General features: G+C 43.0%; 1 protein-coding gene across 5 annotated transcripts in view; it reads left to right on the forward strand.

Annotated features, from left to right (window-relative positions):
* ZNF385A (zinc finger protein 385A) overlaps positions 1-20,627 on the forward strand; it is a 169,459-nt gene extending 148,832 nt beyond the window's left edge. For all 5 annotated transcript variants that reach the window (XM_083169535.1, XM_083169534.1, XM_083169538.1 and 2 more), the window contains 4 exons: positions 7,857-8,135; positions 8,251-8,429; positions 9,131-9,226; positions 13,872-20,627. In XM_083169535.1, the coding sequence (XP_083025661.1) occupies positions 7,857-8,135; positions 8,251-8,429; positions 9,131-9,226; positions 13,872-14,099 (782 nt within the window). In that variant the 3' untranslated portion in view covers positions 14,100-20,627. The remainder of the gene's footprint in view (positions 1-7,856; positions 8,136-8,250; positions 8,430-9,130; positions 9,227-13,871) is intronic.
* The last annotated feature ends 2,641 nt before the right edge of the window (positions 20,628-23,268 follow it).

Below are 23,268 nucleotides of genomic sequence, written 5' to 3' on the forward strand. Positions count from 1 at the left end.
TGTACTTAGAGAAGGCCCATGGTGGTATTTACATAGGACCATGGTTATGAAGTTGTGGAAAGCCTTATTATACCTATATCAAAGAATGTTATTACAGCTGCTCCAGAAGAACAGCAGAGCTGGAAAAGAGACTATTTACATCACTGCATAAGAAGAGGTTAGAGGGGATATTTTTCTGAACTTGGGCCAAGTACTTTATACACGGCAACAATGAAAGGCAGTTAATTAGTGCTTTGACTCCTTTGAGCCTGTATTACTTCCTGGAATGAAACGGAACTCTGCTTTGGAACTCATGGTTAATGTTATTATAATCGATAATGCACTTCCTTTAAAAATACTATTGTCTAACAGGTGCAAGTTCGGAGGGATTTACACAAGTTCTTCAACACATTGTTCTCGGAGACGGTTTCATTGTTCTCTAATTATTGAGGCATAATACGGCTTATTATAAACTGGTGAACAGTGTGTGAATACTATATATATACTAAAATAATGGCTTGATTAAGTGATTATACTGACCCGAAGACATAGGAATGTTCTACCGTTTATGGTTTATATATTCCCAGAGATGTTCGGAGATGTTCAGCTTTGCTTCCCATGAGCTTTGCAGGTGCATAAACTACATTGTATGTTGCAAATGGAATTCAATAATTTGATGTTATTTAAGTTTTCCCAGAGACCTTAGAAGAATCTAGAACTCAGTAGTCATTTGCTTATTAACCCTTTGACTGCCAACACCTCTGTGGAGGTGTTAAAAATAGAAAGGCCTGCTTCGCCCACATTTGTTCTATATATAATCTAAAATAAAAAAAATGTGTAAAAAAGGATGATATTTCCTATAGAAAGGCAAACATTACTGGTACTTATGATGAATAAATATGTTTGCTTCCGCAATTTTTACACCTGTTTTGACCAATTGGCTTGGCACGCGAAGGGTTAATAATTAGAGTGTGGGCAATACTGCCCTCTACTGTTAATACAGGATGTGGTATGTAGGTCATCAGTAATAGGTGGACCACTATTGGTCTAAAGGCCATAGAAGGCCAACATAGTTTAGGTCGACTTTGTTAAAAGGTCAACAAAAGCAATAGGTCGACATGAAAGAGGTCGACACATGTTTTTCACCTCTAAAAGAAAAAAACTGACTTTTTTCATACTTTACCATCCATGTGGACATAGAGTTAGTTAATATAGTGTGCCCGACGCATGGCGAGGGGACGCGTCACATATATAGACAACAAAAAAGTGAAAAACTTATGTTGATTCTTTTCATGTCGACTTTCCTTGTTGATCTAAGCTATGTCCACCTTTTCATGTGTCGACATATGGCATACCGACCAATAGTGGTCGACCTATTGACTGTTGACCTTAACTGTGTCGACCCTATGACCCATAACCGCTGATACAAAATTGTATATTGTGTATACAATTTTGTTATCAATTCTGCCATGTTGCAAATGCGCAATATATGAAATGACGCCAGTTCAAAAGTATAAAAACTTCTTGCACCTAACGAAGAGTTGAGTATTGGTATAACACCGTAAGTGTGTGTGCTCACTTACTCTCGGCCGGTAACTCTTTGTTTTGCCCCTATCAGTAGCACTGCTGTGTGTATTCCAAGTTCTTCAATTGTCTGGAAAATATACAGAAGTATATTCGGTATGATTTAATGTGCCTACTGTACCTCTTTCAAACAATAGCACTCACTCTGGACCTTCTGAACGATATCTTTTGTAATATCGCTAAGTGTGTACGCTCAGCATCATTAACGATGCAACTTAATCTACCGTATCAACAAGAACTGCATGTTCGGCAGGCAACCCGATGACCTCACTGAATAATATTGTTTAGTGTGTATGCACTATATCATTCACGGGGAGTTCAGCGGGAAATCATTGACGATATTGTTCATAAACAATATCCTCTAGTGTATCTGAGGCTTAAGTCTGCACTTTCAAGTTTAGCTTCATCCCTGTCCCTAGAGGCCAAACAAAAATAATAGCTTCATTTGCAGCCCTGGATGAAAAGGGGACTGTATGACATTTTTTGTGAGAGCTGCAGGTGGAAGGAGCAAATACAAGCTGCAATCAGGGACATTTCACAAAACTGCTCAATTTACAGTGCTAAGTTTTACATTTTTAGCAGCAATACCACGATGTATCTTTATTTATAAAGTAAATTATCTTTAAATGATGCATCTGATTTCAACATTCAAAGGCATAAGGATTGTTATTGTTGATATTTCTTAGTTATTCTTTTACCAATCATTAACACCTTTTCAATATCTCTCTGGAATGGAAAACAAGCATGGCTGCCAGACATAGAAATAGTCAGTTGGCACTCTGAAACCCTTCGTATTATGTGATGGTAGAGGTAGGAGAAGAAGGGACAGGATCTTACTGCACAAGCTCTCTTCCATTATGTGCCATGTGACTGTGGTTGCCATCGTTGTTATAACACTGGACAATCTGCTGAATTATCAATCTAGTAAGGAGTCTGAAGAAACAAACCAAGGAAAAAAAATGATTATTACTAAGCTGCTTCTTGCTGTCTGCTGATATCAAAAAGGGGTTACTTCCTCAAAGTTTTACATTTTGATGCTCCAAATGGTCTCCAGCACATAGGGATTATTTAGACCTTATCGCTGCTGCATGATTTAGCAGAGCCCTTCAATCAAATACCCGCTGCCCAGACAGAGAGAAAACCCGCACTGTGCAAGTCTGTGAATCGGTGGCCAGATGCAAATTCAATCACAACACACTCTCCATTTAAGGATTTTCCCAGTCTGTGCGTAACCCTGAACCTGGCTGACCAAGGTCGGAAGTGACGTCACACACCCTTTCTGGGCAAGCCTGTTTTTTTCTGATACTCCCAGATAACGGCTGGGTGACATCCAGAATTGGTGGTTTTCTTTCTATCAACATACGAACAGCTAGCTGTTTGGGTACTCGCATGTGCGCTACAAGGCGCAGCCATTTGATTGTCGCCCACCTTGTGAAGTTACACAGAGGCGATCATGAGCGTATGAGTCTGTGCAACTTTAAGGTTGTATCGTCTATCAACTTTATATAGCAGCCTAAAAATTCTTGCTGGAAAGTTATCCTTGCCGTCTAAGAAGACATTGATACATTTCATGTACTGTAGATGAAAGATATGGTATAAAGCTTCCTGAGCTAAGTCTAATGACGGTAACAGTAGCAACGAAAAGTTAGTTTATAAGCTCAGAATCACTTATCTTTTAGCTATACATATAGTAATAACCCTCTGCCAAAGATTTTCCAAAATCTTTTAGTACTCAGGTATTTTTTTATCATTAACTTATAGCTTATGTTTTTACCATTAGCGTTCTCATTCCAAACGTATCCTTCTGCTTTTGATCATGGTCTAATTTAATTATGGGGGGTTAGCCTATTAACAGCGCTAATTTACCGCTGCTAATAGCTTTGGTGGCTAGCCAACTCCTCCACTCAATGTCGGCACTTATCGGGGATTATGCCTTGGTTGCCTGAGGCACTCACACCATAATCAGCAAAAAGCCGGCCCCTGGAGCCACGATAAAACATGGGATAGGGAGTTTATCCAGTATCATGAGTTAGGGTGTGATCACGGGTCCTTTTTTCAGAGAACTAAAGTGGCTTCTAATTGGATACCACGATATAAATCATGATATCAGCCTTTTGTTTTATTGGCCGAAAATGGATCGCATCTAAATGGATACCCCCATACCTTAATAGCCTTTGGCTGCACTGTTGTTTTTATCAACTGGATCTCTGACCCAAAGGCAGAATATTTTATTTGTTCTGGAATATCTCCTGTCTCCAACTAACAGAGCTTTGTGGCCACCTAAATTCCTAATACAACAAGTGCGCCATTGCAAAACAAATGATGATATAAGGGGATGCTCACTGGATCCCGGTGGCTGAAATCCTGATAGCCAGAATGCCGGTTTCAAACAGCGGATATCAATACATCCCAATATAAACCCTGGATTAATAGGAGCGCCTTTTTCTTCTGACAACTATGCATAATGTCAAATCAACCTAATGAAATGGTGCAATATATACACATGTGCTGTAACCCATAGCAACCTATCAGTTAACAAGATACAGCAAGGTCAGTTTTCTTTCTCCCTTAGCAATAGATTGAGTAAAACATTTTAAAAAAAGAAAATTAAATTATTTTACCCATAGAAAACAATCAGATTATCTTTATCATTTTCTAGGATAGGCAACACCTCCACTTATTATTTTTGGAAGCTTTAGTAAATCAGCTCTTAAGGTGCATACACACTGTACAATTTGTTTGACCAATTTGGTTGAAAGACATTTCCATTAAACCCAGTGTCCTGGACGAAAGATGTTGACGACAGACATTGACGACAGACGAATGATGATGCGCATACCAGCCAGTTGTTCATCAAGATTGTTCGTCACCTGTGCATGCAGCTCAATTTGGATAGCTTTCAAAAAGAGCCTATAAACTGTAGCTAGATCTTTCCTCTTTCGTCAATATCTTTAGTCAACATCTTTCGTCTAGGACACTGGGTTCAATGGAAATGTCTTTCAACCAAATTGGTCAAAAAAATTGCACAGTGTGTTTGCACCTTTAAGGCTCAGTCTTGCCCTGTGTTTGGACTTCACCACCAAGAGATCACTGAGAGGAGTATCAAGCGGAAATTCCATTGAGCATGGTGATGCGATGTACAAGCTCTAACAAACCAGACATGCAAGGAACCTTCTAAACATTCCAGGATAGTAGGCCAATGTACACGTTCTAACAAAGCAGTCATGCAACAAAGCAGATAAGGAGTTGGCATCTGCAGGTGAAAGCTCAGAGAACTACATGCAGCTCTAGGGTCACCCGTTGCCCCTGGCTGTGCTAAACTGTGGCCACTATAATATGGTCAACTGCTATGGGTTATAGCACATTGGGGCAGATGTATTAAGCCTGGTGAAGAGATAAACTGGAGATAAAGTGGAGATAAAGTGTAAGGAGATGATGCACCAGCCAATCAACTCCCAACTGTCATATTTCAAACACAGCTGATTGGCTGGTGCGTTATCTCCTTCCACTTTATCTCCAGTTTATCTCTTTGCCAGGCTTAATACATCTGCCCCAGTGTGTCATGGATGTTAAGCAACCCCTGGTGTATGAATGCTCTTCTATGGATATGCCATACTTTCATCTCTTTTATGTTAATTACTTTCAGTATTATATCTACTTCCATGTACAATACACAAGTTTCGTAACACTTTGTTTCCTTCATTCAGGTTATTTCTGTACTAGACACCCACTCTCTGTCTTGTGCTGTCACCAACGCCTTATTCATTGGGACCACAGGCTTTGGCTTGTGCCCAGCCAAGACCTCAGTGTTAATGTCATAAAAAATAAGCACGCCCGCATTGCATCCAAGAAACCTTGCAAAATAGAATCATTTAGTCACATAGCAACAATAATAAACATTATTACTCTTTCTCTGTTTCCCAAGAACACCCGTGATGCATAAAATAAACCTCTTCACACACCGTTCCAATGTTTCTTTCATTCTCACCAAGTTTTCCATGTACTGACGGGGATAAGGGGGTTTATTCTAGTTCATTCTTTCTGACAAAATCCTTCTTAGATGGACAAAACCATGTGCACTGCAGGGGGGGCAGATGTAACATGTGCAGAGAGAATTAGATTTGGGTGAGTTATTTTGTTTCTGTGCAGGGAAAATACTGACTGCTTTATTTTACACTGCAATATAGATCTCACTTTGAAGAAAAACCCCACCCAAATCTAATTCTCTCTGCACAAGTTACATCTGCCCCACCCGCAGTGCACATGGTTTTGTCCATCTAAGAAGGATTTTGTCAGAAAGAATGAACTAGAATAACCCCCAAGGTGTTTTGCCATTTACATTTGCAGTATAAGAGCACATTTTTGCACACTGATATAAACCCTTTTATAGAGCAGCACAGTGCAGTGTGTTCCTGAAGACAGGAAATATGGGGTCGGATGTAATGATGCCCGAGTTCAGCGGCTGTGCGGGATGCCAGCCGAACACGGATGTTTTTTTTTTTTTTTAAAGGGGCAATCATTTACAAGGCATGGATTTGCTTTTGGCCAGTGATTCGCATGGCCACCGAACTCGGGCATCATTACATCCGGTCCTTGATGTGCATAGGAGAAACCCTTTCTCCGGTCTGTGAGCAATACATTACTGCATTTGCTCTAATACATTAATTAAAATGTTAAACCAATGTACATTTTAGTTGATTTAGCGCTTGTTACTTTAAACTGTTACATGTTTGAACCAGTACCTTATATAGTTTGGTGTGCTATTGTACTCAGGGCAGTAGTGGGCCTGGCCGGGCCCATGTACTTGTCAGGGGACATGGCCTAAATGCTGGAAGCATGGCCATGTGCCCTTAAAAAATAAGAGTACTTTATGGGGAGTATTCAATCTGTGCCGCTTTTTCCGCCGGTGGAAATAGCGGCACACGCCTGTTCAGTTCAGCTTTTCTGATGGAATTGAAGGCTTTCAGATTCAAATCTAAATTGTTGTAAACTGCCGCTAATTGTCGAATTCGTGGCCGATTCAAACAATTTAGTGCCCGTTTACAACAAAACACTGCCGTTCTGTCACTCGACAGTTGGAACATTAAATATTGACTGTCGAGTTACAGTCGTAAAGAGTCAAAGACAGCCGTGAATCCGACTGTCTGGAGTGTTTTGACAGTAGGATTCAGGATTGAATACCCCCTAAGCACTGCAAGCACTGGTTTTTCCCTGTGGGCCAAAGCGACTCGCAGGACCACTCATGCCTTATCCTGGGGCTATACACATGAGAGTGCTCCATTTCTAAGCGATCTAGTGAGTGTGTATGCCCCTATACTTTCTCAACATCAGTTGTAAGAGTGTGCCAGACACCTATTATCATTAGGTGCAGCCTTTTTATTAGAAACTAATGACTCACTGAGACAAAGGAGGTCATCCTGTTTGACTCGCAAAGCTGCGAAATTCGCAGCTTTGCAAGGTAAGTAAATGCCGCCCGCACAAACGACCACCCGCCGCATCCACGCAGGTGAATGGATGTTTTACATAAGCATCCATTCGCAGCTTGCATGTGGGTATGAAATAATTTGATGGTTGCCGACCATCAAATGATTTCGGAGGTGCTCGCAAATCTAAGACACTCTCTGGTGTCTCAGATTTGCAGCTACCTTGTACGGTGACGTCAGCTGCTGCTGGCACCCTCGTCACCGGCAAATTACCGTGGTAACGCCCAGTATTTTCATGAGAACGCCCATGAAACGTTGGGCGATCCCATGGGCGCAACCCATGTCCACCGCCCCCAGCCCGCACTTGCCGGTGACTATACAAGTCGCCTCGTCCGCTCGCACAGATGGGCTGCGCATAAGCGTATATATGCGCATGCGCAGCCCATAAACACCACTCACCGGTGAGAACAGACCAGAATGACCTCCAAAGTACCTCTTACCTCCAGTGATGACCACACGTCCTAATCATTACCCTGCAGCATTCTAATACATTTTGGTGCAACCACAAATAATCGCCTCCCCCCCTGTGTAGTTGACACATCCAGGTAATGACTTTTAGAACCTTCTCTATTCCCACCCCAACCTTCTTTAGAAATTCTGTACTCTGGGATCTTGTTCTAGCATCAACTATTATTTAATATGAATTTCGCGGCCTTCACATTAATTAATCAAATGTTCATACCTTTTTCTTATACTGTTCAATGTAATATGGGGTATTATTACGTTTTCCAGCTTGTTATCTTGTTACTTTAGCACTTTCTCCTACTCCTAAAGTCTAATAGCTTTTGACTTTAATCTTCCTTGCACTAGATCATCAAGGGAGCGACAGCGCAGATTTGCTTTTTGCAGAGAGTCCAGAGACCATGATCACGCATGAAAGCAATGTTCCAGCTGTACCTGAGTATTCCCAGACGTCATCGGAGACAGTGGAAGGTTATACGACCCCACTTCCCTCTAGTGCCCCAGTAAGCAGTGGAGCTAGCCCATCTACTACAGAGAGCGACGATGAACGAACCAAGAAGTCCCTGTACTGTGAGCCCTGCAAAATAACCGTAAACTCCCTCTCACAACTGGAAGCTCATAACAAAGGTAAGAATGGGAATATAATGCACTGTATGATCTCCAACCATGTAGCGGTGCCCACAATGAACCAAATTACTTTTTTGTATAATTATAATTTAATTTAATGTTTTTTTTCCTATAGGTACAAAGCACAAAACTATCCTGGAGGCTCAAAGTGGTCTGGGTCCCATAAAAGCCTATCCGCGACTTGGAGGGCTGAGCAATGGTTCCAGTGGCCCTCCGGACTCCAGCACCCAGGAGAGGACTTTTCACTGTGAGATCTGTAATGTCCGAGTCACATCTGAAGGGCAGCTGAAGCAGGTAGACAATCTCAGCACCACTTTATTATTCCTCAACATAGTCTGCTTTTCCAATTAAATTGATTGCGGGGGTTATTCAGACCTGATTGTGCTGCTGCGAATTGCAAGCCGGGCGATCATTTATAGACTGCGCATGCGTATGTCCTGTAGTTCGCATGCGCGAGGCCGTCCTGCGATAAAATCCTGCTACATTTTTTATTGTTGGCCACACGCAAGTTGATTGACAGAAAACCGGCGTTTGGGGGTGGTAACTGGCGGTTTTCTGAGAGTGTCAGGGAATATGCAGGCGTGCCCAGAAGTTTAAAGGAAAGTTGTGTAATATCAGCTCTGCCCCTGATCAGGCTGTAAGTCTGGGGCAGATGTGTCCTACTACATCCAGCCCTCAATCAGCCGCACAGTGAGAGGTACCTGGCTGGCAGGAACGAGCTGACAGGTCCTGTGCATACTCATTAGCGCCTGGCTTATTTTTTTGCCTGAAAATGAGAATCAGGGGTAATTTTACAAACGTTTCTTAAAATGAAAAGAAGTGATGTCACATTCTGTCTTCCATTTTCTAGGATGCAACGGAGAAATGATAGAATATTATTGGTTGCTATCAGCAACATCACCTCTCTTCATTTTTAAGTAATGCAATGCAACTACCTGCTATCATTATAGTGTCTAGTCGTCTATGTAACCTATATACACTCTTGTTCCTGTCAGCACATCTCAAGCCGCAGACATCGCGATGGTGTGTCAGGGAAACCCAACCCTCTGCTGAGGCGGCACAAGAAGCATCAAACTCTACAGGAACTTACGGTAAGTCAGGACTGCACGCCATTCCCCAATGGTTTAAAAGATACATTCTTCAATAGCCAAAAAAAAGCTGTATGACCATCTATCCCCAGATGCCAATAGATAGGTGGAGGTGTGGATGCCCCTGTGCATCACACTTCATACCGCTGCTCAGCGTCACTGATTGACAGTATAGATAGGTGGGGTATGGGTCATTAGGTTGACACTCCTTAGGTCGACACCGGAAGGTAGACAGTCAGAAGGTTGACAGGGACTGAAGGTCGACAGGGTCCTTAGGTTGACTAGCAGAAGGTCGACACTTTTTTGAGCATGGTTGCACACTATTCTATTCTCCTCCATGCCTTAATGGATGTTCGGGGGGAGGGGGGGATTTATAAAACAGTGTCGACCTTCCACTGGTCGACCTAAGGACCCCACCGACCTTCAGTCACTGTCGACCTCCTGCCTGTCGACCTTCCAGTGTCAACCTAAAGAGTGTTGACCTTTCTTGTGCTGACCTAACAATTGCATCCTGATAGGTGACATCACTGCATTGCATGTAGACACAGCCAATAGGTGACGTGCAGCAGGAGCATGAAAAGTGATAAAATGGAGAGTGATAAAGCAATAACCAATCAGCTACTACCTTTCATTTTTCAAACACAGACTGTGACATGACAGGTAGGAGCTGATTGGCTGGTGGTTTATCACTCTCCATTTTATCACTTTTCAAGCTTAGTACTCTGGCCCTATGTAACAACAGCCAGGAATTTCCCTACTTGTATATGAACTAATAAGAACTAAGGGGGGGTGGGGGATACAATAATATATTTTAGTTACCAGACGATCATGTTGGCTTGGACCCGGTGCTTTGTTGTGTTGAAAAATGTGTGAGTGTGTATGTGTGTTTGTGTCCTCGAACAGACGCCATCGAGTTCCCGTTGGCATCATTAGGCTTCAATTATATGGGATAACATAGTTCCCGCAGAACCTTCAGGGAATATATAAAGCACCACTAGAAATATCATCACTATAGTAAATGTAAGTTGGCAAACACAGTTATAGGCCTCCCAAATTATGTGGGACACAGGTGACTCGCTTGGAGGGTAAAGAAGTTTAGCACTCAGGGGTACATTTACTAAGATGGGAGCTTTATTGAAGATGGGTTGTTGCCCATAGCAACTAATCAGATTTTACTTCTTGTTTATGTAGCACCTTCTAGAAGTTAGTAGACTCTGATTGGTCGCTATGGACAACAACCCATCTTCAATATTGTTTGCTATGGGCAATCAAATGGGCAATCAACTTCCATCTTAGTAATTGTACCCCTCAGCAAGACTCTACTAGTAAAGGGAGCGAGTACACAGCCAGAGTTGTGTAAGGGTCTAGGACCAAGGAGACAAAGGGCCTAAATCATGTTTGCAGGCAATGCCAATGTTCTCTCACCTGAGCGATTATCCTCAGACTGTACATATGCCGCAATCGCACTGCACATGTGCAATTGTGCTTTTGGGATTCCACTCGCAGTGAGGATTTGGTACTTGTGTACTAGCACGGCGCCCACGATAGTTGGACGCACGACATATAATCGCATCGCATGGCATACACCCGATGCACTGCAATGCAATTTAAAATTGTATAAGCCCCCTATACCATGTTTGATTGTATAAGCACCCTAATGGGGGCTTACAATGTTAAATGCACCCGCACGCCACCCCCACTATGAATGTGAACCCGAAGCGTGGCATGCGCAGCTAGCCCGCGAGGGGCGGCGGTACGCGTCCTACGACCTTTTTATACCCCCCACTATCCACGGAGGCGTGGAGTTGATTTTATATAGCGTGGCGAGCGCAGCAAGCCACCGAGCCCGAAGCATGGCAAGCCCCGGGAGGGGACGCGTATTACTTTACATGTATTTCGCGTCCGCTCGCCACGCTTCGGGCTCGGTGGCCACGCTTCGGGTTGGCGTTGATAGTGGGGGTGCCGTTGGGGGTGCTTTTAACATAGCAAGCACCCAACACGTTTAATTAACTTATAGGGGCCACTTTTAACATGGAAAAACCCTTTAGGGTGCTTATACAATTTTAAATCGCATACCATTGTATATGGGATAGAATGGCATACAATTCCATACAATTCAATGGTATACAATTTAAAATTGTATAACATTGCATCGCATACCATCGCATACCTTATGGTCTGCGATGCGATGGGCGCCGTGCTAGTACCGAGGATTTTATCGTAGAGTGATAGAGACACAGGAAGTGGCAGCAAAATTGCAGACTTGTGATGGTTTTTTTTAGGCAGGTGTGGAAAAAATGCTGCAAGAATGTAAGTAAGAACGCTTTCAAAAATAGAAGTGTTAAAAGTTTATTTTTATGAATTGACAAAATGCAAAGTGAATGTACAGAAGAGTAATCTTTGGCGTGGTAGCTTCACTTGCAATGATTAGCAATTCCGTAGTTTCAAAAATTGTAATTGCAAATGCATTTCTGTACAAACGTGAATTAGGCCCAAGCTAGGCTTGTGCTAATGATGAGTGAACAGTTGGGCAGTGAACTGAGGAGAAGCATAGGATGGAGGGGGAGCGAAGATAGACTAGGTAGCATGCACATCTAATTGCATCCCATCAGGACCGTCTTGTAATCTGGCGGGACTGCCATGTTATGGATTCATATCCTTATGTATCCCTCCTATTATCCCTATAGATTGTAAGCTTGCGAGCAATTTCCAATTGTAAAGTGCAACGGAATATGCTGCGCTATATAAGAAACTGTAAATAAATAATGATAAATAGGGATGGTACAGTAGTCACTGATGAAAAAGCGGCTAAGATTGGTGAATGAGAGGAGGTAATCAGGATGGAATGGTGGCAGCAATCAGGGGAAGAGCAGAGGAGGAAGGGTGTACAGAAATGAGGCTAGAGATTTAGGACATGACAGCGTGACTAATAAGAGGGTGATTCAGGTTGGTTTTCAAAGCACACTTGGGGGTTATTCTAGTTCATTCTTTCTGACAAAATCCTTCTTAGATGGACAAAACCATGTGCACTGCGGGTGGGGCAGATGTTACTTGTGCAAAAAGAATTAGATTTGGGTTGGGTTTTTCTTCAAAGTGAGATCTATATTGCAGTGTAAAATCATGCAGTCAGTATTTTCCCTGCACAGAAACAAAATAACTCACCCAAATCTAATTCTCTCTGCACAAGTTACATCTGCCCCCCTGAAGTGCACATGGTTTTGTCCATCTAAGAAGGATTTTGTCAGAAAGAATGAACTAGAATAAACCCCTTGGTTTGCTAATGGACAAAGCCATGTGCACTGCAGGTGGGGCTGATGTAACATGTGCAGAGAGAGTTAGATTTGGGTGGGGTGTGTAATTCAAACTGATATCTAGATTGCAGTGTAAAAATAAAGCAGTCAGTATATACCCTGCACAGAAACAAAATAACTCACCCAAATCTAACAATCTCTCTCTCTCTCTCTCTGTACTTTTCATTTGCCCCACCTGCAGTGCACATGGTTTTGTCCATTAATAAACCAAATGTGTTTTGCAAACCAACCTGAATCATCCCCGAAGTGCTATGCAAGTGATCATAAATTTGAACTGAATTTGGCGGAAGATTGGGAGCCAATAAAGCAGTGGTTAGACAAGTAAATAAGCAGCACCATTGAATTAGATTGACGTAGGGAAGGAAGGTAGAGCAGAAGGCATGGGGAGAAGGAAGTAACAGACAGTAAAAGGTGTGAGGGCCCTTCTCACAAGCTTACAATCTATGGTCAAATAGGCATTGATACACAAGGATAGATATTCTTTATTGCATAAAGTCCACCAGAATGCAAAGGTTCCTGGTGTGCTGTATGATACGGTGACCCAGCAGTTTGGCCAGGAGGATAGAAAGTGAAAAAGACAGAGAGCGGATATGTGTGACCTGTACAGTGGGGATGAGATTGGATAGGAACGGTATATAAAGGCTAAGTGGCTGGTTCTGGAATTTGATAAGCTTGCCTGAAGAAGTGAGTATTCAGGGAACGCTTGTAGGTTTGGAGACTGGAGGAGAGTATTATTGTGGATGGGAGAGCATTCCACAGGGTGGGTGCAGCCCGAAGAAAGTCCTGCAATTGGGAATGGGAGCGAGTAATGAGGGTTGAAAGATATTTTGAGATAAGAGAAGAGTTGGTGTAGTTTGGTTTATGGCCTTGTGTGTATGTAAAATAATTTTGTATTGAATACGGTAGAATACAGGCAACCAATGAAGTGACTGACAGAGTAGCTTTGCGGATGATGAAGATTAGCCTCTCAGCTGCATTCATGATGGATTGTAGTGGTGAGAGTCTGTATTGGGGAAGGCCTAGGAGACTTCTGCAATAATCAATGCGTTAGATGATTAGATTAGGTTTTAGCAATGTCTTGTGTTAGGTAAGGGCGTATTTTGAATATGTTATTTAGGTGCATGGGGCATGATTTTGAGACAGATTGAATGTGGGGAACAAATGAAAGTTCAGAGTCAAGGATGACACACTATCCACATTTATATATATATATGTGTGTGTGTGTGTGTTTGTACTACACTATTTTTGCCATGGTCTATATTTTGGACTAATAAATTAGGTGAAATTGCATTTTCATAAACTGTTTATGCTACATCTTTTTTTCTATTATTTTATAGACCAGTCTGGTGTTCTCCAAGGATCTTTCCAAAACGTTATCTGCAGGGCTTCTCCCCAGCCCACTGGCAGTTGCAATGGCGGCTGCTGCTGTGTCCTCTCCGCTGAGCTTACGCCACGCTGGGAATCCACCACTTCTCCAAGCACCCCATCTCACACACCATCTGCTACGACCAGCTCCTGGGCCCATCAGAACTGCGCATGGGACTATACTTTTCTCCCCCTATTGAGGAGGCCTCTCTATCTTCTCGTTGTAACACTAATCCACTGGAACCTGAACCTGCACATAGAAAACCAGGACAGGACCTAACCAGTTGCCTCCTGCTCCATTTATCCCTCCCTCAGAAATATATAATAACTGGAACACTCTGCAGACTCATGGACATTCTTTTCCCAGAACAGGGACAGCAAAGGAGCTTTTCTGAAAGTTCCAACAGTTCAAACTATGGGCTAAGAAAAGGGATTTACTGTACCAGCCATTATACAGGGTGTGCTGTAGGGAAATAAGACTTCATTAATGGATGCAGAACTGGGAATGGTCATCATTTGGGCATTTTATATCCTTATTGGGTCATCTTAGGTGACACCGTGGATAAGTGATGTGTGACTTTGAAGCAACTCAGGGGATGAAGTGGGTCCCGTAGGAACTGTTTCTGGCGAGTACGAGGGGGATGTTTGTACTGTTGAGTTAGAATGAGCCGTCTCTGTTGCATTGAGGAAGAGCAGCTTTGGTCTTCTGATAGTCCACCGGCATTTTCTAACATGCTGGTCCATTCTTCCCCATAATAACTTTTACCCAGTAGCTTCAGGAAAAAAAAAGGCATATGCCTTACAATATCAAACAAGTGATATATAATGTTTTTACTGCTTTACAAAATGTGTTGTACTAGAGTCTTTAGAAATTTGGGGGGGAAAGGAACAAAAACCACATATATGCTATAAATGTACAATAGTAGTGAGAATTTCCTATGCAGTTCCCACAGGACCACAGGGTGTCTACACTGAAATATTTAGCCATAGTTTAGTTTAGTACCATTTGGGCGCCTTCCGTGGTACAGACGTTCTAGACCAGAGATAAACAACATAAAACTCTCCATCTGTTGCAGAACTCACATTCCAGCTCCAAACTATCATGGTATGCTGGGTATTGTAGTTCTACAGCTGCCGGAGAGAAATAGGTTGCCTAAGCCTGCTTTAGACTGTACAATGTTTTGTGTTAATGTGTCCTCCCCCAGTGGTGGACCTATTTAGTTAGAGCAATACTGTTGTTTGTTCAGGCCACAGATGGATTGCATTGTGTAAATGGCAGGTGGCAATAAAGTCAGTGTTAGGGGAGAGGAGTATTGTGCAAAAGCTTAACGTTTCATTTTGCCACATTTATGGTATGTTGCAAAATATTTGGCAGTAGACAGAACATATGAATAATATATAGAAAAAAAAAACAGCGCTTCTCCACAGTGCATTGAAACTTTCCACATCTTTATTGTCCCTCAACCAACGAAACAATGACACAGCCAGTCCTATGTTAGTTTATGCACTTCGAGATAAAATAGTCCTCCTGCCTTATGTCAGGACAGAATGCCCAGTGCATGTAATTCTGGAATGAGGTACTGTACATTACCACTATTGAAACTACTTGCACAACTATTTGTCGTCTTCAAAAGAGGCTTGTGTACTGTGACAATCGTTTTATTTATTTGACAGATTAATTAATCCTAAAGACTATGCAATTGTTGTTGTGCACGTATTCGTCTGTATATCTTATGTATCGGTACTTCACCTCACCACCAAGATGGCTGCTTGTTAATATAATCAGCAGTAGAGGCGGAATTGTGGCAGAGGTTCCAAAACACCACCATTACAGTGCAAGTTTTAAAGATATCCATGCTTGGGCCCAGATGGTCAAATCATATTGACTGAGGTGCTAATCGAGTCACCTGTGCTCAAGCATGGATGTTCTTAAGCCCCGAAATGTAATGGCAGAGTTTGGAAACCTCTGATCTAAGAAAAGGAAATCTAGGCCCTTATTCTGGTTCATTCACAAAGGCAAATTCATTCTGAAATGGATGGAACCATGTGCACTGCAGGTGGGGCAGATGTAACTTGTGCAGAGAGAGTTAAGCCCTGTACACATGCATCAATTTTTCCGGATTTTCGATTCGATTTTGCTTATAGAAGCAAAATCTAATCCCAAATGAAATCAAATGGTTTTTGTGTCACTTTCGATCTACATTCGATTCGATGCGCGCTCCCGTTTTCACAAAATCGAACACAAAAAATCTACTGTGCAGCCAAGGAAATATCGAAATTGTTCTAGTAAATCGAATGTGTACAATGCACCATGAATGTATATCGAATTCGATATTGAATTCGATATCTAATGCAAAAGTACAGATCTAATGCCAAATCGAATGGAAAGACCTAATGCCAGATCTAATAGAAATTCAAATCTAACATCGAATCATAAGCAAATCGATGTGTGTGTACAGGGCTTATGATTTGGGTGTTATTTTGTTTCTGTGTAGGGCAAATACTGACACCTTTATTTTTACACTGCAATATAGATCTCATTTTGAAGTACAACCCCACCTAAATCTAAAGGTGCATACACACGTACAGATTTTCTGTCTGATCTATGTGGTGGGAACTAAAACCTGGAAATGTATGGGAGCCTATGACAATCAAAAATTTCCAACCAAATGCAGGAAAACAGAAAAAAAAATATCTGCTTTGATAAATTTGTTATATCAGAATTTAAACAATTTGTCTGACTGATCACTGTCTGTTTCCAAGTGTTTGGGAACAATTTTTTGATTGTCATATGCTCCCATACATTTCCAGGTTTTTGTTCCCACCAGATAGATCAGACAGAAAATCTGTACGTGTGTACGCACCTTTATTCTCTCTGCAAATGTTACATCTGCCCCACCTGCAGTGCACATGGTTTTGTCCATTTGAAAAGGAATTTGCTTTTGCGGGTGAACCAGAATAAGGGCCCTAATGTGTAATAAGCATGTTGTCAGTTAGTCTGCTGCTCTTAAATCATTTAGGGGGAGATGTGCTAAGCCCTGAAAAGTGATAAACAACCAGCCAATCAGCTCCTACCTGTCATTTTTCAAACACAGCATGAGACATGGCAGATAGGAACTGATTGGCTGGTGGTTTATCACTCTCCATTTTAGCACTTTTCAAGCTTGGAACATCTGGCCCTTAGTATGAAACAGGCTGACATGTAGCAATAAGGTGGGAACAAGAAGAAAGCCATTGCATGACCACTAACTAGCCAAAGAGCTCATAAGTCCAGAAGAGATGTGATCGAACAAGTAGTTGCCTCAATTAAAGAGAAATCAATTTATACGTATTTGTGTGCAGCTTTTACGTTTGGTTTGGCAACGGCAATAATTACTGAGGCTCAGACAATAAAAGGCGGTTTTCAGTCTCTGTAATTAGATCTCATGATATTAATCTGTAGGGAAAATGTAGGGATAATAAGCGATTTATCTAGTGACATTTATTACTCAAAAGAGAAAATTCTTACTATGGTCTGTTTTAGTTGGGATTCACTGCCCAGAATCACCTATAAATCCCCAAATATAAGATAAAATGCTTGTCACATGAGAGTCTATAGAGGAGATTAAGAGGCCGATTCAGAATTGCTTTTTGCAATTGAATTCAGCCGCGGCCCGATGGTCAGGGTTTGTGCATGCGCATTTCTGCTTCGGCGAGTTACACACCGTTCCCTGCGGGGAGGGAGGGCCGGGGGCGGCAGCAGGGAAACAGCCAGTGTTATATGGGAATCCCCCCAAAAACGCTGGATGTTCCCCTGAAGAAGCAGGCATGGCGATACCTGCTTGGGGCAGAACACCGACGGAAATAAAATTCAGTATAGATCAACTTTTATTAGCGAAGGGGAGAGAAATCTTTGATCAATCAAGGATTTCTCTCTCCTTCGGCTGCATGCGAGGGGATGTATTCACGTACACAGGTACAGAGGGGATTCGGATGGGGGGAATAATTGGGCCAGGCAAGCCAACCTGAATCAGACCCTAAGTGCAAGGTGATTACATTACAGCTTGTGGCTGCGATCCCATATACAGGTACAATGGCCCTGGCAGCCATGATGCACACTCACATAACCAGCGGGAACTGACTCTTCTGCATTGGGCGTCACTACATATCCCAGCAGCTGAGACATTTGCATATTTCTGCATTTAAACGTGTCTCTGAATTCTTGTCCTACGTCCATGGAACCCTTGTACAAACATAGCAACCATAGCTTTGGGCACACTTCTCTGAAAGTAATTTCCACTAAGTACTATTATTTTATTATTAAATGTATCTGGAATTTAGGGGTGACAGGTTGTGTTCACAAGTTTAGTATTTCTCAGTTTATATTACATTGCTCTAATTTGCCTGTTTGCAAATGGCTTCCCTATGAAAACATTGGGTTCAAAATCCAGCTTGTTTTTTCCCTAAAATTAACTATGTGCTTTAGTGAATGCCTCCGTGCTTTCCTAGGCTGGGAATACTGCAGTATGCCCTGTGCTTTCCTAGGCTGGGAATACCGCAGTATGCTCCGTGCTTTCCTAGGCTGGGAATACCGCAGTATGCTCCGTGCTTTCCTAGGCTGGGAATACCGCAGTATGCTCCGTGCTTTCCTAGGCTGGGAATACCGCAGTATGCTCCGTGCTTTCCTAGGCTGGGAATACCGCAGTATGCTCCGTGCTTTCCTAGGCTGGGAATACCGCAGTATGCTCCGTGCTTTCCTAGGCTGGGAATAACGCAGTATGCTCCGTGCTTTCCTAGGCTGGGAATAACGCAGTATGCTCCGTGCTTTCCTAGGCTGGGAATACCGCAGTATGCTCCGTGCTTTCCTAGGCTGGGAATACCGCAGTATGCTCCGTGCTTTCCTAGGCTGGGAATACCGCAGTATGCTCCGTGCTTTCCTAGGCTGGGAATACCGCAGTATGCTCCGTGCTTTCCTAGGCTGGGAATACCGCAGTATGCTCCGTGCTTTCCTAGGCTGGGAATACCGCAGTATGCTCCGTGCTTTCCTAGGCTGGGAATACCGCAGTATGCTCCGTGCTTTCCTAGGCTGGGAATAACGCAGTATGCTCCGTGCTTTCCTAGGCTGGGAATAACGCAGTATGCTCCGTGCTTTCCTAGGCTGGGAATACCACAGTATGCTCCGTGCTTTCCTAGGCTCGGAATACCACAGTATGCTCCGTGCTTTCCTAGGCTCGGAATACCGCAGTATGCTCCGTGCTTTCCTAGGCTCGGAATACCACAGTATGCTCCGTGCTTTCCTAGGCTCGGAATACCACAGTATGCTCCGTGCTTTCCTAGGCTAGACTGCTGCCCTTTTCATTGCACCTTATTTTCTACCTTTATTTGTTATGTATCCATATAGTTCTATATGTGCATGCAACAGCAAGTGCAATCATGTGACACGGTCTGCTCCCATATCGCACTGTGACAAATACAGGACCACTTGTGTGCCATTCATCCTGCCTTTGATCACTTCTGGAATCCAAGTATAATATTTCAGTACTTGTTTTCACGGCGGTAGCATGGCCGTGCGCTACTTCCGTGTTCGGCGCTCGCAAAACTTTCTAAAACAAACGAAATAAACTCCATGCCAACGTGGATAGTTCATACCCCCACTATCCACGTTGGCATAAAGTTGATTTTAGATAGTGTAGCAAGCCACCGAGCCCGTATTGTGGGCGAGTGCAGCGAGCCCCGCAGGAGGACTCAGACGCACGGCCATGTTGCTGCCGTGAAACTAAACAGGTACCAATATTTCTTTAATGAATCGCCACCACTCCTGCTGGTTTGGAAGGGTACAGTACGGTCACTAGGTCGACATGACTCATGGTCGACATGCAGGAATGTCAACATGACTGAAGGTGGATATGGGTTAGGTCAACAGGGTCATTAGGTCGACACAAGCGTTAGGTCGACATGGGGAAGGTCAACAGTCAAAAAAAAGTTGTTTTTTTTAGCCGAAAGGTGGTATTTCATGCCCTATTATCTATTAGGGCGTGGTGAGAGAATAAAATAGTAGTCTGATGAACGTATTGAGGCACTGTGCCCGAAGCATGGCGAGCCATGCGAGGGGACGCAGTGCTACGTTTCAGTGGCCATGACGACGTGAAAAACCCCATGTCGACCTTTTGACTGTCAACCTTCCCCTGTTGACCTACTCCGTGTCAACCTTCCTGCATGTCAACCTTCAGTCATGTCAACCTTCATGCATGTCGACCTAATAGTGACGCCCTAATGCTTGTCGACCTAGTTGGTGTCTATCCAATGATCCATACCCGTTTGGAAAGTAGTACACTTATCCATCATGTCACAGGTCGTCATTTGCACTTGGTAACACGCTATTTCTGTCGAGGGCACTAGTAAGCGACAGTATTGTGCAAGGCTGAAGCATGGGCATACCCCAGATCTTAGCACCAAGTCACTTCACAATGAAGAGCTTGCAGAGATTGGCAGTACAGTAAGGTAGAAGCATGCTGGCTGGCCCAATCAGGCACTCAGGATTTTATGCGACTTCAGGTGAGAATAAAATAAATCAGAGGGCAATATAACCCAAATAATACCCAACCTAGAACTGTTCGTTGCTTTGAATGCCGCAACCTCACTTTCACAGGCTGCATCCACCGGCCACAGTTTCGTGCCACACTGTGGGCTCCTGGCGTCTCAGCCATAACTGACAAACCTGAATAAAATGTCTTCCTCTTTATAAACAATTCTTGTCTTGTAATTCTTAACGTACAACGCATAAATGGGTGGCGGTTGTTGTTGCTATAATACTGTGCTGTATGTGTAGTGTATGTGTTTGGTTGCTACGGCGGACACCTTAATGCAGCAGCCAAGTTTATACAGAAACAAGCCCCAATGAGAAATTAAAGTATGACTGAGAATGTTTGGATATTAGTCCAACGATATTAAAGTTTTATGACCTGTGAGGTCACATCAGTCTCTCCATATAATACAGTACCCGATGCAGTAATCCATTTCTCTTCAGCTTCTCAGTGCAGAGAAAGCTGCAGTTCTTGGTTTGTAATTAAGTGAGGTCTTGTAGCCCTTCTAAATACACATCATCCCAGGGTTAAGATTATAGTTTTCAGGCTTCAATGTCAGAATAATCCTTGCTGGCAGTGCACGCCTTCCTATTGTACTATTCACAGCCAAATGTGCACACTGATGTTATCCAGAGCTGGTGAGCACTCATCAAGTGATGGAGGATAAATGCAATTGTATTCTACACCTTTATTTGGCTTTGACGATACAGAGAGACGGCTTTGTGAACCAGTAGGGTTTCATGGTTAAAAACAAATAAAAAGGAATGTTACCATAAAAGGTCAGATGTGGACCAAGCATCTGTTATAAGATAATCTAGAGGCAGTCATCATCATCTTCAAATATTCACATAAAATAAGCTGCTTCATAGTTTGTAATCATGCTCATCATAGTTTGTAAGCAGCAGCAAACATGTAATACAGTATATACACACAGAGCAACATGGCGGTTTTCCATGGGATAAAGGGGTTATTCTGGTTCATTCGCAAGGCTGTGAATTTACAGTCCGCCAAACCCATTTGTAAGGCAAATTCGCACGCAGGGCATGCACATGGATGTTACACATTAACATCCATTCGCTGCCTGCTGGGATCCGCCCCCATCATTCGATAGTCGCGACCATCGAATGATGGCGAAGTTTCAGGCATCTGTAAGGTTGCCTCAGAGCAACCTTACAGATGTGTGTTTGCTCGGGGGGGAAGTAGGTGGGCAGCTGACTTCCGGTGATGTCAGCTGCCCGCCCTCCGTCTGTCCGTCATGCCTCATTACCATGATACACTGGGCATTCCCATATGGCAATGGGGCAGACCTCCACCCCATGCCCCTAGCCACACGCAACAAGTGCATGCACATGTGCAGAAATGTGCATGTGCAATAAGAAACATCAGTCCCCTTGCGAACGAGGGGACCTTGCGAACCAAATCTATTGTTGATGGACATTGCTGTACATGATTGGTAAAGAAGAAATTAAAATTGCTTATTAATGAAATTAAAATAATATATTATATTACAATATTGCATGTACACTCAAAGGGGGAATTCAATTGTTTTTTGTAAATGCTGCCTGCTGAGCACTGGGCAGTGGGTTGAGGTTTTGCCTAGGGTGCCAAGAAGCTTTATGCCGGCCCTGCTTCTTAGTCAGTGATGTGAAGCACCAGTTAGGGAGACCTCCACTGGATCATAGGAGCCGGCTGAGCTGGGGAGAGGTGTGTGGAGAGTGGGTGCTTAGAGAGAGCACTGGAAGCAGTAATCTCTCTGCTGCTTCCGTGCACCCGCAGCTGCAGAGATTCCTGCTCTCGTGAGATGATGACATCACCATCATCTCACGAGTGTTCCCTCTCAACAAGGCTCCGGCTGGGCACAGTGAGAATGGCCCCGACGATTCCCACCTCCCTCTCACCCACTCCTATCACTACTGGTGTAACTATGGAAGTTTGGTGCAGTGAGGGTGCTTACTGGGCTTTGGGGCCCCCAAAGTGGTCAGGCCCCATATCAGCTGCACCCCCCATAGTTAGGCCACTGGAAAACAATATGACTACCAAATAATCTTTCATCTATTCTTGAGTGCCAAGTGAATTTGTCAAAATAGGTGTGATAATTCACAAGCAAACATTTTTACTCATTATAATGACCTGTAAGGTTTTCCTTATATAGGTAATATAATGTCTTATTACACAACATTTTTTATTTGCATTTATATAATAAATGTGAGCGACGCTGGCATTTTTAGCGGATATTTTGCACATCTCTCACCGAGCTGTTGGCACTCAAAGGGTTAAGAGAAGAGCAGATGAAGAGGTCTAGTAATTATGCACATGGAAATGAAAGTAAAAATCATCCTTGATTGTGATGTGGACGATATTATGAAATTGCCATGTTAGGTGTCTAGGGGTGAATGCAAATGAGTGTTTGCTAATTATGTGTTTCCTCCCTTCAACATTTGACAGCAGAGCAAATGAGAACATAAGGCCATTGTTCTCTATGAGGAGCCGCCAGTGCAGTTAGAAACGGTTGATTTACTGAATGGTGATCATTGCTATTCTATCTGCCTATCTAGATGGTGGGAGAATTTATTAGGAATTTCTTCTCACCTTTTTGTTCACATTCCAGAAATACATGTAATTATAAATATTTTTTTTAGGGCCTTGTACAAACATACTGATTAGATTATAGGAAGAGCATAATAACAGTCATAGTTGGGGGTATTCAATCTCCCACCGCTATTTCCGATGGGGGATATAGCGTCGGGGCCCTATTCACAAGCAGTCGGGCCCATTCAGCCGAGATCAGACGGGAATTGTCAAGCTC

Source organism: Crinia signifera, chromosome 2, assembly GCF_055691185.1.
Source record: "Crinia signifera chromosome 2, ASM5569118v1, whole genome shotgun sequence".
Taxonomy (NCBI): Eukaryota; Metazoa; Chordata; class Amphibia; order Anura; family Myobatrachidae; genus Crinia; species Crinia signifera.